Source organism: Leuciscus leuciscus (assembly GCF_965113295.1).
Source record: "Leuciscus leuciscus genome assembly, chromosome: 16".
In the NCBI taxonomy this organism is placed as follows: Eukaryota; Metazoa; Chordata; class Actinopteri; order Cypriniformes; family Leuciscidae; genus Leuciscus; species Leuciscus leuciscus.
The window spans coordinates 7,152,536-7,168,047 of record NC_138740.1 but is presented as its reverse complement, the minus strand read 5'-3'; the positions used below and the strand labels follow the sequence as shown (position 1 = coordinate 7,168,047).

Sequence of the window (15,512 nt, the reverse complement as noted above, 5' to 3'; positions counted from 1 at the left end):
GAAAATTAGCCCCTGATTTACTCACCCCCAAGTCATCCTAGGTGTATATGACATTCTTCTTTCAGACGAATACAATCAGTCCAAAAAATGTCCTGGCTCTTCCAAGATTTATAATGGCAGTGAATGGCTGGAGAAAATTTGAAGCCCAAAAAAGTGCATCCATCCATGATAAAAGTGTTCCACTTTTACTCCAGGGGGTTAATAAAGGCCTTCGGAAGTGAAGCCATGCGTTTGTCTAAGGAAAATACCCATATTTAAAACTTTATAAACTATAATCACTAGCTTCCGCCAGACGGCCGTACACATCGATTTACGGTGGAAGACTAACCCGTGACCTGACACACAGCGTAATGATGAACGTGGAAGCTCAGAGGAAAGAGCTAAACAAAACATCGGTCACGAATTAGCCATTTTGAAGAGAAATGTCGGAGTATTTCTATATAATAGAAGAGGAGCTTCAGTTTGTTGCACAGCCCTATTTGTTTAAACCGCGAGAGGTTTCTAAGCTTACAATACTCCTACATCCTACATCATGCATCACGGGTTACTCTTGTGGCGCAAGTCGAATTGCGTAGTATGCGTACGGTCGTCTGGCGGAAGCTAGTTATTTTAGATTATAAAGTTATAAATATGGGTATTTTTCTTACAAAAACCCATGGCTTCTCTTCTGAAGGCCTTTATTTACCAACTGGAGTAATTTGTTTTCCTAATTTTTTCCAGCCATTCACTCTCCCATTATAAAGCTTGTAAGAGCCAGGATATTTTTTAATATAACTCTGATTGTATACTGAAAGAAGAATGTCATATACACCTAGGAGGACTTGAGGGTGAGTAAATCATAGGCTAATTTTCATTTTTGGGTGAACTATACCTTTAATGCAATGCTAATCAACATAGCTTGTATCATAGAATTTAATAAAATAATATATTCTCACTCTGTGTTAAGAAGCAACATGAAACCACAGAAGTCACTTTAAACACGACTGACATGTATTGTGTTTTTGGAGCAAAACATGATATTAAACTCATAAATCTTTTTTTTTTTCGTTTTACCGAAAATGTGCTGGGAGCCCACTGTTGCTATAGTAACGAACTACACTTTTACATGCATCTGATTGACAGATAAATCATGCGATCTTATTTTACTGTTGTTGAGATTTTTTCAGCTTTGTACAAAGTTTGCTTCGTACATTTTGTGTATTGTATTGTTAAAGAGGGCGAGCTTTACCATTTAATTGAACTGTGCACATTTATTTTAGACACTTACATATTAATGGTGCTGATGATTTTTAGAGACCCCCACAGGTGTATGATTTTACTGCTTTCATGGGAGCTCATCCTCTCTCTATAAGAGCTCATTTCTTGCTCCGTGTCTGTGCATTTTAACCGGGAAGATTTTAAAACGAGCCGTTCATTAATAAACACGCAAAATCGCTGTGAAAATACAGACCGGAAGTCAAAAGACAACGAGCGCAGCGCTGAAAAGGGGCGGGGCTACATAAGGTCTATAGGCTATATATCATGTTATACATGAATATCAGTCACGTGACCTCTTACGTCATCCGCTCTTTTTCCAGTTGACTGCCGCCATCTTGAGTACCTACCTAGTACTGTCCATGGTACTGACAAGCATTAACTAGCTAGCTTGCTACTATTTACAGCTTCGTACGGATACAGTAAATGGCTACGAAAGACAACATTTCGCACCTCGACTGCCATGAAAAGAAACGCTACTTTCAAAAAATAATATCGTTAGGGTGTGATCCCTACGCGATACCTGATGCGTACTTCCAGCCTCTGTCCGGTGCTACCGAACAACCAATCCTGGCATTCAATTATATTATATGTTGATCCGACTATTTTAAGCGTGTATTTAAATGGTCCAGGGGCAGAACTTTTGCCAAGCGTGTCAGAGGTTCTGGGTTCTGGGTTCTAATCCGCACTTCTCATCAAAACCGATTATGTTTATCAGTGGTTGTATATCAGGCAGGGACACGTTTGTGTGCAGTTTGTTTTGTAATTTCACCGGAACGAATAGAGAGTCTCTCCACATTGAAGCGCGCAAACAAACAAACACAGTATCCGCACCACTGATCGCAGCGGCAACGAGCACTTTGATCACTTGATTTCAGGAACAACACATTTCAGCGCTAGATCGCCTCTTATTTAACAAACGAATGAAATTAATGCTCTGCTAGTTAACTGGAGATGTTTTGTTTATTTGTATTGGTACATTCGTGCCGCGAGATGTTTCAAAAGTGGTGGGGACATGTCCCACTCGTCCCACCCGCAAATTACGGCATCTTTTTTCGTCCTGAGGTAGCCTGTAAAAGGATATTTTGGGGTCTCCTTTTTTGTTGTTGCACCCTACCGCACAACATGTTGAAGGCATAGCTAGCTAGTTCCTTTACGACTGACGTGAATCAGGTACTCAAGATGGCGGCAGACAAGTTCTAGAAGTGAGTGACGTCAGTGAGGAGACGTTGGTGACATCATCTGATATTCATGTATAGCCAGATATGACGGCACTACTGCAGCATCACCACAGGTGAGCAGCTGAGAAACTCATCAAGCCAATGTGCAAACTATCGCAAATCAAAGTGAAAGTAAGTCGCAGACGCTTAACACACAATCATCTTCATTAAAAGTAAAGAAACTAAATGATCTTATCAGTGCTGTTGCCGCTCTCACCTATTGCGGTCTTTGATTTTGAAATTAACTGATGATCAATAAAATGAAGCTCTGTTGCTTTCAGTGACGTGAACTCCATTAAATCTGCATATAGCATGGTAATTGAAGATCAGATTTAAATCTGTTTTGCGAAAATACATTTATATGTGACCAGGTGTAAATGGAATTGTTTTGATAAATCAGATAGCTATCTGAGCAGTAAAAATGCATGGTTTGTGCTGCTTAATCATTTAAAACGTAGCAAGCTGCATAGCAGCTCCAGTAGTAATGAAAAGATTTATTTTGTGATTTATATAATATAAATTTATACTTGCTTGATAATGCTGTGGCCACATTGGACCAGCGGTTTGGAAAATGGATGGATGATTCAGCTGCGGCTTCATCTTCTGGTCAGACGTGGGAATTCATTCAGCATGCGACTCTCACAGTGCATTATGGGTATTCTCTAGCCGTTGAGCATACATCAGTACACTCGTTAGTCGTTATTGCGGTGTATTGTGGGATTGAATGAGTGTTTCAATGATGTCGACTCCACTATGGTTTAGGACACCAGTACAAATGGCTGTCCCTTCAAATATTGCCCTATGTAAGGGTATCCACCTTATTCCTGACGACCTTACTACGTTTTGAATTATGGGTTGCACTTCCGGTTTGGGGAACAATAGGTTACTTGCGTAACCCCGGTTCTCTGATAGCATTAAGTGAGGTGTCTCACTATGGGATATGCCCCTTCCGCGGATTCCTTAGAAGTCCTATTACATTACGCCAGCCCCAATTGGCTGGCAGACATGACGTAGTGTCTGGGAGTGTCTACCCCACCCCTCAGTATAAGAGGAGCAGCACTACGTCATTACGACATTCAAAACAAGCACACCTCTTCCTCGCTTCACACAGCAAGCAGGGTGATCTGGTAAGACACCTCACTTAATGCTATCAGAGAACCGGGGTTACGCAAGTAACCTATTGTTCTCTTTCAAGCATACGTTTCGGTGTCTCACCATGGGATATTCTAACTCCCGTATTGCCAGATAGCCTGCCTCGAAGTCTCCTGCCAACCACAGCACCGCCTCTAGGGCTGAACGAGTCTTGAATCATGACTCAACTTCAACGCTCAATACTGCATGTGCTAAAGTTTGAGCTGTAACATCCAGTTTACAGAACCTTGCAAATGTATGCGGCGAGGACCAACTCGCCGCTTCACAAATATCCTGTATCGTGACTCCTTTAAAGAAAGCCCATGAAGTTGACATTCCCCTTGTTGAGTGTGCATGTAAACCAGCTGGGGGCGCATGACCCTTACTGGAATATGCCAATGAAATCGCCTCCACTATCCAGTGCGACAAACGCTGCTTAGTAATCGGCGTCCCCGTTCTTGGTTTCACCCAAGATACGAACAGCTGATCACCCTCCCTGAACCCTCTGGTTCTTTCCGTGTAAATGCGTAAAGCACGCACTGGGTACAACTCATTTAGCTTTTGCTGTTTTGATGAAGCAAAAGGTGGTGGATAGAAAGCTTTTAGCTCAAAAGGAGTGATAGAATGAACTACTTTTGGCATAAATGCAGGATTAGACTTCAGAACTACCCCTGCATCCCCGGGCATGAACTGCATACATGCTGAATGCACTGAATACACGTGAATCTCACGCGCTTCACCGAAGCCAAGGATAACAGCAGCGCCGTCTTAAACAACATTATTTTTAAATCAATCTTGTCCAGTGGCTCAAATGGAGACATTGAGAGAGCATCAAGTACCAGTGCTAAATCCCATGAAGGGGAAAGCGGTTTTGAAACTGGCAAAGCGCGACGCGCGCCCTTCATGAACCTGCACACGCCCTAAAGGATGCTGCCCCACGGTTTTATTATCAAAACCTATGTGACAAGCAGAAATAGGGGCCAAATACACCTTTATGTTTGAAAACGCTTTCCCTTGGTCTATCAAATGATAGAACGCCTGCCACTGAGCACTGAAAAGGAATCTCATGCTTAGCTGCGCACCAGCGCTCAAACATGCCCTATTTGCATTCATAGAGAGACATAGTCGACTAAGCTCTAGCATTCTGTATGGTTCTGATGACATTGTCAGACAGACCGGTTGTATTCAAATTTAACCACTCACAGGCCAGGCCCATAGTGCCAAGCGTTCTGGATGGGGATGAAAGATTTCCCCCCCTGCCTGCGACAGTAGATCTCTGCGTAACGGGAGAGACCACGGGTCTTCGTACAGCATACGTATGATCTCCGCCAGCCAGTATTTCCCTGGCCACCTCGAAGCTATTAATATCAGCTTTAATCCCTCCTCCCTCACTCTGTAGAGTGTTGGGGATATTAACGCTATCGGTGAGAACGCATAAAGGAGAGTGCGGGGCCAATCGTGTGCCAGCGCATCTATCCCCAGAGGCGCGCTCTGATCTTTCAGAGAGAAAAACAGAGGACACTGAGCATTGTCGTGGGATGCGAACAGGTCCACTGTCGCTCTGCCGTATATTTCCCAGATCTGCTCCCCGTAAAGTGGATTTCCCCTGGCCAGCAGATCCGCACCCTGGTTCATGACGCCCTGTACGTGCGTCGCTCTCAGGGATGAAAGATTGGCATGGCTCCACAAAATCAGTTTGCGTGCCAGCATGTGCAAGGGAAGTGATCTGAGGCCTCCCTGTCGATTTATATATGCCACAACTGTAGTGTTGTCCGTTCTCACAAGAACATGATGCCCTTTCAGAAAAGGAAGAAAATGCTTCAACGTTAGAAACACGGCCAGCATTTCCAGATAGTTTATGTGAAGATTGGTCAGATGATGACCCCATCTTCCATTCACTATCCTGCCCTTGTGAATGCCCCCCCAACCGGACAACGACGCGTCCGTCGTTATGACTTTTCTGGTTTGAACCACACCCATGGGTACCCCTTGAACCAAAAAGGTTGGGTGTCTCACTGGCACAGTGCAAAGACTGTCTCTGACGTCACTCTCACTCTCCTTCGGGAGTGCCTTAATGGGTCCAGCCTCAGAGACGCTACCCAGCGCTGAAATTCCCTCATAAATAGCCTGCCTAAGGGAATAACTATTAGGGCTGAGGCCATCAGTCCCAATAACCTGAGGCATGTGCGGAAAGAAACAGTTTTTCCCCTCTGAAATTCGGCCAGGCATCAGGTGAATTTTCCCACCCTGTCCTCTCCCGCGCTCTGAAGGTCACCGAGTCCAGTGACAGCCCCAGATATGTTATAGACTATGCGGGAATCAAAACACTCTTTTCGGTGTTTAGCTTTAAGCCCAGTTTCTGAATGTGTTTTAGAAGCATGATTGTGTGATTTCTCACCTCTCGCTCTGACTGAGCTGTCACCAACCAGTCGTCTATGTAAGTAGCGAGATGAATGCCTTTTTCCCTGAGCGGGGTCAGGGCTGCTTCTGTACATTTTATGAATACTCTCGGGCTGAGAGACATGCCAATTGGTAGAACCAGGTATTCGTATGTCACTCCAAGGAAAGCAAACCTCAGGAATTTCTAGTGGGGTGGGTATATGTTTATGTGAAAATATGCGTCTTTCAGGTCGATCAATGTAAATCAATCGCCCGGGCGCACCAGATTTAGGAGTGTAGAATGAGTGAGCATTCTGAACTTGTACTTCCTTAAGTATTTGTTCAGTGCACGTAGATCTAAATTGGGACGAAGGGCACAAGTTCCTTTCTTTAGGACGAGAAAGTATCTTGAGTAAAACCCACTGTGGCTTTGCTCGGGTGGGACCACTCTTATCGCCCTTTTCTTCAACAGAGAGTAGATTTCGCCCTGAAGAACGTGCTTTAATTCTCCCCGCACCGGAGAATGAATTTTCCCTTTGAAAATGCAGGGGCATGTGGCAAACTGCAGCCTGTACCCGAATTGTATTGTCTTTAATACCCAGCGGGACTGTATGCACTCTCGCCAATTGTCTATTTGCAGCATTCTGGTGCCATCGTGTGGCTGAGTCATGAACGAGTTTCTGGTCTGTACTGCGCATGCGTGGGCACTTAGCGCTTGAGCAGAGACTGAGTGGCTCATCACCTCTAAGCGATCAATCGTTCCCCGATGTTTTGCTAAATTTTTTGGGGCATTATGTTTTGCAACATTCTCTGTTGTTCTCAATTTTGAACATGAAAAGTTCTTGTGACTAGTGAGTGGGTGTGCACCACTGCACCGTGTCTTTTCCTTTTCACCGCTCTGCTTCCCCCGTCCCAACCAGGCGCTGTTTTCCCCACAGAACATCTTGCACTCCACTCTGACCCTCTGCTCGGAATGTGAAAGTTGGGAGGTGGGCGGGCCATAGCCTGCGCGAAGGTCTGTCGGGGTGGCGGAGGGGGTGCAGTCTGTGTCTTTTTTTGGCATACAGAGTTGCAAGGCCTCGTCATCCCTCTTTTTTTCTTCGCATCTCTTTTGCATCAGTGTCAGAGCGGAGCCGAAAATGCCCTCTGCAACAACCGGTGCATCCAGAATGGCTTCTTTTTCCCTGTCAGAGAGATTAAGCCATCATCCTCTCTCTTGGATAACCATTGTGGCCATGGCTTTCCCAGCAGCTTGAACCGCGCATCTCTGAAGACGCAGAGAGAGATCCGTGTTGTGTCTGACCTGGTATGGTAGACACTTCGTCCTGCAGCTCCGCTTGGTATGCGGTCAGCAAAGAGATCGCATTCATAGCCCTGACAGAGAGCGCGACTGCTTTATAAGCGTGTTCCGTCATGCTCGACTGGAAACGGCCAGCTTTAGATGGCAAGGTCGGATTTGCAGCCGCCGTGCGCTTCGGTTGCAAGTGCGTGGCAACTAATGGCTCCATGGGGGACATTCGGAGAAGGCCTTTCTTTTCCATCCCCTCCACATCGAGAATGGAGCCACCCTGCACTGGCATCTTGCTGGTAAACGGCTTGTACTTCCACATAACCGCAACCTCCTCCAGGAGCTCTGGGAAAACAGGAAGGAGCTATCGTGCTGCCTGTTTTGCACTCGGCAGCCTCTTCCCCTCATTGCGAGACTTTGCAGTCTCTGCTACCATGGTGGGCCACGGAATATTTAGTTTCCCTGCAGCGCGCTTGCACACATCTTGCAGATCAACACAAACAAGAGGAGAGGATGGTGGCCCGCCCACCTCTTCCATTGTGTCAAAAGCATCCAATGAACCCCTGAAAGGAAGCGTGTTTGAAACAAGAAACTCAATTATGTTAACAATTGCAGAAAAATACTTGCGATTTCTATCTAGCTGTCTCAATTTCCCTAGAGGTGGTGGCCTACGCTGCTGAACCTCACAAGGCGGTGGCACTCGCTTCAGCTCCTGGCGCGGTGGTAGTGTCTAGCGATGAACTCTCGTCCTGTTTTGAATCGGCCACGGAGGCCGTTTGTGAACTCTTGTCCTGTCTCGACCCAGCCGCAGAGGCTGTCTGTGAACTTTCATGCTGTCGTAAACCGGCTCCGGAGGCCAATTATGAACTATTGTTTTCTCCTAAACCAGCCATGGAGACCATCTCTGAACCCTTGTTGTCCTGCCCTGAAACGGCCTCAGAGGTCATTTACGAACTTTCATCCTGTCTTGACCTGGCTACGGTGGCCATCTATGAACTGCCATCCTGTTCTGAACCAGCCAAGCAGACTCAGAAGGTCTAGGAGCTGTGATTCTTCAGGAGGGACAGCCAGTAGCGTACGGCTCAAGAGCACTAACAGACTGAGAACAAAACTATGCACAAATTGAAAAAGAGCAGTTAGCAATTGTGCATGGCTGTGAAAAATTTCACCAATATCTGTATGGACGCTGCATTCAGGTTGAGTCCGACCACAAGCCATTGGAGATCATTTTCAAGAAGCCACTCCATAAAGCTCCGTTCCAGACTTCAGAAAATGATGATGAGACTGCAAAAGTATAGCCTGATGGTGAGATATGTTCTAGGAAAAGAGATGATTGACAGCTGTGATTAACAGGTTCTCTGAGCGAAGTAGTCACTGAAGCACCAAAATACTTTTTTTTCGGGATCTTCGGAGGACTGAGGAGATTGGAGATTTAAATTTAATATCTACATTTCTATAATTAATTTTAAAAAGTGCAGGAGCGTTTGCTTGCAATTGATTCTGCGAGAGTGAGGGCGGGGCCTTGATTTCACGGCTTCCTTCCTGCTCACTACTGCGCACAACTACTGCGCAGACTCAGATCCCGAGATCACTACTGCGCAGACTCAGGTCCCAAGATGTCAGCGCCATATCGGGACACTGGCGGCTTCACTTCTCAAGAGAGCGAAGAGGCGTCGTCCATCTTTTTTTACAGTCTATGCTCCCGGATAACAGAAAATGAGCAAAGAGGTGGGGCGTGTGTGGAGGTGAGGTGCCAGGCTATCTGAAACCACGCCCCCTAGCTCGACGTGATCGAGTTAGCTCAGGCATAGGAGCTAATGCTATATGCTACTGGCCTCGCGCTAAAGTGATAGCTGACTTGAAGTAAAGCCAATAGTTAAAGTTCATGTTTTTGCCCTTCGAAATACTATAATAGTTAAAAGACATAACTAAAAGTGAGACTATGTGTATCGTGATGCATTATTATTCTGCTAGTTAAACATTTATTATCATGCAGTAACTTACAGTATTGATCTGAGCGTGTGTGAGTGACAGTGATTAATGAGCATGTCAGCCAGCGCGGCATCGCACGTCAAGTTCGTAGAGAGCTTTATTCAGTCCATTTTAAATTCTGATTTTGGCCGCCTCTCAAATGGTTAAACCATAGATATTACCCAAGAAGTTCAAGTAAATGCGCCAGAAATCCCCGCTCATTCAAATGTGTGCATCTATTGCATGGATGGAGAAAGCACTGACACTTGCAGGATTTCATCTGACGGTACTTTTTATGTAACACTAAAAAGTTAAATAAGCATATCTAGTCCATCTGTTCCGTGAGAGCAGCGGTACCGCAGAACGAGTGTAGCCTCAATATCTATAGATGTTTTTAAATCTGAACTCCAAAAAGCAATGAAATTGTCAAACATCCATGAGTGCATGTTCACAGAGGAAAACAACTGAAAAACAGCGCTGGTTGTTCTCTCGATACTCGACAACGACGGAATCCAACGGCGTGGGCGAAGGTATAATGCGTGTACTAAATTGTATGAAATAAGCACAAACATGGCAGAGATGCCAAATTCAGAGGCTGGGATTAGTTGAGGTGACGTGACGTGACGCTAACAGACACAGACAGCAGACAAACTGCTAGTATTGACGGCAGCCGCAATCCACCTGTCACTCAAGGTGCCACGCCCTTAATTATGGAGAACTTTTAGGCTTAATATAATTTAAACGATTGAGTTATAAAAAAATGTATCCCGCTCACAGTTGTCATGAAGGGCAAAATTAGCTATAAAGACAAAAAACACTTTTTGCACCAGGCTGTAAACATATTTTTTTCTGCTGTAAAGTTGGGTATTTTAACATGGTGGAGATACAGATTTGACTCACTTTTGCATCCAGCCTCAAGCGGCCAGTCGATGAATTGCAGTTTAATTCACTTCCGTGTTGGCTTCAAGAGAGAGGCCCTGTCACAAATGGCACCCTAAGCACTCGTGGTCTTCCTACGAGTCCGCACTTTCGTGACGTAATGGCGCTTTGACTGTCGGGAAGAAGTCTGCTGCGGAGTCCGCATCAGTGCGTGCTCGGCAAAAGTGCGCATCGAGGGCACATATCGACTGCAAAGGGGGCACTCACGAGCACCCTTCTGAGGCCTAAAATGACAAATGGGACACCCTACGGTCTCACGGACTTAACGGACACGCGCATGTGGCAGCCATTGTAAGTCCACAAGACCGAAAGTGCATATGAAGTGTGCCATTTGGGACAGGGCCAGAGACAGGGGGTGCTTCTCATTTCTTATTTGTGCATCCTCGTTACCTTTCCTCGCTTCCTTTCCTCGCGTCTCAGCTCCACCCCCTGTAGGATACGAGGGAAGGCTGCAAGGAAAGAAAAGGAGGATGGAGGAATCAAATGAAAGCTTTTTTTTATCCATTGGAATACTTGATCACTCGAGCGTCACTTCACAGCGTCATCAGCAGCGCTCTAAGGATCTGCCCTTATGTTGTTGAAGTTTGTTTATTTAAAGGGTTAGTTCACCCAAAAAATGAAAATTCTGTCAGTAATTACTCACCCTCATGTTGTTCCAACCGCGTAAGACAAAGAAGTTTGAAGTGCTGGGTCACTTCTCCATAGGCTGCTAGGTGGCCCAAACTTGCTGGCCCAGAAAAGTTATTAAAGAGATCGTTAATATAGTCCAAGTGACTACAGTGGTTCAATCTTTAGTATATCAAGCGACGAGAATACTTTTTGTGTGCAAAAACAAACAAAAATAACGACTTTATTGTTTTTGCGCACAAAAAGTATTCTCGTCGCTTGATATACTAAAGATTGAACCACTGTAGTCACTTGGACTATATTAACGATCTCTTTAATAACTTTTCTGGGCCAGCAAGTTTGGGCCACCTAGCAGCCTATGGAGAAGTGACCCAGCACTCAGATTTCATCAAAAATATCTTAATTTGTGTTCCGAAGATGAACGAAGGGTGAGTACATGAGGGTGAGTAATTACTGACAGAATTTTCATTTTTGGGTGAACTAACCCTTTAAGAAATTCATAATAAATAACAATAATGCAAGATACCCTGTTGAAATATGTGAGGTGTGGTTTATATAAACTGCAAAGGTAAAGTATAAATTAAAATGATTGTGAACGATGTGAAGGGGGAGGAGAATGGACTATATGCACGGAGCGTTCTTTAGAACTTCCGCATAAAGATAAGTCAGCTCGTAAACTTGCGGTAGAACGTCATTTGATGTTGTGGTAGCCTACTTTTAGGTTAGTGGGCGGCACCTTCAAATCCGTGAGGTATCCTTGAGACTCTAGTGGTTTTTAATAGATAAAGTTTGAACTAGAAGTTATTTATTTTATTTATTATTTATTCAATACGTGAAAATAAAGTAATGATAACTTAAATTAACGAAATGAAAAAGCCATTTAAATTTCAGCGCTGTGAGGGGACATCAGCTGAGCACTGTTGTGTCCCTCAGTGTTCGTCCTAAGCGAAATTTAATTCAATCATTAGTTTTCATACTTTCCCTTCCGACGTACAACAGAGAAAGAAATGGATAATAAATATAAGAAGAGACAATTTAATTATATCTCACCATACACAGGTGTGCAGTCGGCACTTTGTGCCAGAAGAGCTCAAGGAGCCTGCTGAAGTCGGAGGGAGGCGAAGGCTGAAGCCTTGTGCCGTACCTGTTCTGTTCCCTTGGAATAATTAGGCTACTTTCTTGGAGAGAGGCTTGGGGTTTGGGAAAGGATCAACGACTCGTAACGCGCCGCTCGCGCTTGCGGTCTGAAACGGCCGAAATTCACAAGGTTTCCTACATGTGCGTTCCGTGTGCACGTGTGATGCTGATTTTGTGCGATGTTAATCATGTGGCGCCCGAGTGCATTTGACCGGCATAAAACCGGTCACCAGCCGATCAATCAGTTCATCTCTAAAATATTAGCATTAAAAGTATAATGTTCAGATAGACTATGCAACAAATTATTATAATGCTATTTCATAACAATACTCATATTAACAAATATTTGTAAGTTTTTTAAAAAATTTTTCGCTATTTTTTTTGCCCCCAACTTGCTGCGGTCCCCCTGGCGTTTCATCACCATCCAGTTTAGACCAGTGGTTCTCAAACCTGTCTTATAGGTTTAAATGTAAATAATGACTGACAGCAATATACAAACCGTTTTTCCAGCTCCATTAGGTCCCACAAGCACCGTGAGAGGGCTGAAGAAGGAGATCACTTGTTTGTCTTTATCCTCAACTCCAAAACTCCTCACTCCTAGAATACTCATCCTTTCCATCTTTGACATATTGGACCAGTGCTTTGACTTGTAGCCTTGAAATGATATAAAAGTCTAATTAAATATCAGTGCACACAATCAAAACTTGTCAATTTCTTGCAATGAAAGCCTGTTAAGTTAATTAGATCGTACACCTAATTACTTGGACAAGAGGCATTATATGGTTCTCAAACAGAGTCATTTTATAATGACGACAGAGTAGAGTGCAGCTGGGCTAGCAAAAATACAGACAAATATCAACACAGCTATAAAATAACATTACATTTGATTAGAATACGAATACCTCAGGACAAATAACGCTGTAAACTCCACGTAAACTGTGCAGTGCAGTACTTCCGCAGTCAACTCAGCGTCACGAGAATCATCTAGAAACTACATATCCCACAATGCAATTTTATTATAATAGAAAAGACTTTAACAGCGATTCTTTTCATTTAATGACGAATAGGCTACATAAAACATTATATATTATTATAATTAAATAACACTTAAAAATAAGTTTTATTCACGCCATGACCATAGAAATACAATTCCATTTAATGAACTTGTTTATCAAAACGCGTATGAATTGCTTTCTGGATTAGCAGCACTCAAAACATATCAAATGCTCATGCCACTAAATGCATCTTCCCTGAGGAAACTGTCGGTTAGTTTAACAGTATCAATATGAACACTAAATGAAACTAAACATGAAATGGTGAAATGGTGTGAGATTCAACATGTACACTACCAAAATTCAAAGTTTGGTTTGTAGAAGATGTGGCTGAAGAACATGAAGCTTGTGTGAAATTGTCGCATATTCAAGGAGAAGATTTCAAAGGATTTCAGAGACCTGCAAACCTCCACCCACAATCGCTTAAATCTTCCCTCTCATGCTGTTTCTTGTCTGTAAGTACTCCAAAGTAGGATATATCATTCACATTGATTTACTGACCGTGTGAAACAGGTAAAAAGTACATTCTGATGTGTGGAGTCACATTTGATATTACAGTGGCTTAACAAAACGACAAAATTGTGTAATTACAAATTATTCTCAATTATATTTTATACAAATATATGATTACAAAACCACTATGAGGTTTTTTCTTCATATTCTGTTTATATTCATTCGGCAGGCACATTTTTGGTTGTCATCACCACATCCTTCCACATGGTGTCGGCGTTTCACTGCTGTTTGATAAGGATGTTGAGAGTTTACCAACTAGGCCCACAGTACGTAGGGTTACTGTTTTGTAAGTAGATTTATAGAAAACGGAGATCAAGTCGCTCTTGATATGAAAAAAGAAGAAGCTTAAATGAGAATACAGCTCAAAAGAGAGTGAGTAGAGTCAGAGGGTGAGGATATAATAAAAACAACAATCTAGAATTTGGAAGAATTAAAACTATTTAAATGTTTTTGAATTAATGTCTTTCTCACCAATGGTGCATTTATTTGATGAAAAAAATGAACATTGTAAAATATCATTACAATTTAGAATAACTGTTTTCTATTTTTAAAATGTAAATTATTCCTGTGATCCAAGCTGAATTTTCAGCATCATTACTCCAGTCTTTAGTGTCACATGATCCTTCAGAAATCATTCTAATATGCTGATTTGATGCTCAATTGTTATCAATTATTATTGTTGCTCACTTATTAATAATGGTTCTTATTATTATCAATGTTGGAAAAACGTAATATTTGTGGAAACTGTAAGGCATTTTTTTTGGGGGGATTCTTTGATGAACAGAGTTCAAAATTTGAAATAGAAATATTTTGTAACATTATAAATGTCTTTACTATCACTTTTAATGTGTTCATGCTGAATAAAATTATTATTATTATTATTATTATGTAAGCCTACTCATTTATTTTTAATCTTATATCCTTAATATTAAAAAGGAGGGTAGAGAATTTAGGAATTTATGAACTAGATTGTTCATATTAATAAAAAATGTAGAGAATGTGTTTTTTTCACTTAGCTCTATTACTAAACACAATTATTACATAATTGAAGACTTTACACTGTTGTTGGATGGATTAAATTAAAATAGCATACTTTTTAATGCATCTGATGGTGTTGACATGAGTTAAACTATGGAGTGAATAAATGTACGTAAAAAAAAAAAAAAACATTTTCAGAAAAACCTGTTCCCTTAAATTTAGGATTGTTTTGGTAACACTTTACAATAAGGTTCATTAGTTAACATTAGTTCATTTATTAACTAACATGAACTAACCACGAGCAATACATTTATTACTGTATTTGTTAATATTTGTTAATTTAGTAGATAAAAATACAGCTGTTCATTGTTTGTTCATATTAATGGTTTGTTCATGTTCACTAATGTAGTTAACCAATGAACCTTACTGTAAAGTGTTACCATTATTTGAAATACATGCTCTATACTTGGAAAATACATGTAATTTAACCTGTCCTCAGAAAGAGATCACAATGTAAAACTGCCAAACAATATGTTTAAAATTGCAACAAATTCACAAATATACATTTAAATTGAGAGGCAGAGATCTGTAATATATCCAAAAATACAAAAAAGTAAATCTTGAATTATATTTTCCATAAAAAAAGGCCTATCAAAGTTGTGTCCTCACTTTTGCATCAACTCTGTCTGTCTGCATTTTTTTTTTTCTTATATATGTGTGAATAAATCAGGCAATGCCATGGTCATCTTTATCTCTTCTGACCCCTTTCCTATTTCCCACTAATTGTGGATCTCACAGTAGGGCACAGTTCTTAAAGTTTTAATTTTAATTTTATTTTATACAAACAAATGTTAAAGTCTCTGCAGTCACAGCTTTAACATCTGAGCTCAGTCATTCCTGTTTAATAGTTTCTGTAAATAGTTCAATCTTGGCATTTTTATGTTTTTTAAAACCGCTACAACTGAGGAAAAAAACTAAATTGCGATAAAGTTTTAAATATGGATACTTTTCTTAGACGAACGC

The 15,512-nt window shown here is 42.0% G+C and overlaps 1 protein-coding gene and 1 long non-coding RNA gene across 2 annotated transcripts in view; both read right to left on the bottom strand.

The window, feature by feature from the left end:
* Positions 1-12,887, bottom strand: part of LOC309477975 (DNA repair protein RAD50-like) — a 93,171-nt gene extending 80,284 nt beyond the window's left edge. Inside the window, exons 1-2 of the mRNA XM_082141516.1 lie at positions 12,849-12,887; positions 12,446-12,600 (exon numbers count right to left, since the gene is read on the bottom strand). Coding sequence (XP_081997642.1) covers positions 12,446-12,574 — 129 coding nt within the window. The 5' untranslated portion in view covers positions 12,575-12,600; positions 12,849-12,887. The remainder of the gene's footprint in view (positions 1-12,445; positions 12,601-12,848) is intronic.
* LOC309478049 lies at positions 1,618-12,346 on the bottom strand. The gene is made up of 2 exons (XR_014198786.1): positions 12,177-12,346; positions 1,618-2,775 (listed from the first exon to the last, which is right to left on the bottom strand). It is a non-coding gene; the product is annotated as an uncharacterized lncRNA (long non-coding RNA).
* Positions 12,888-15,512: the final 2,625 nt, after the last annotated feature.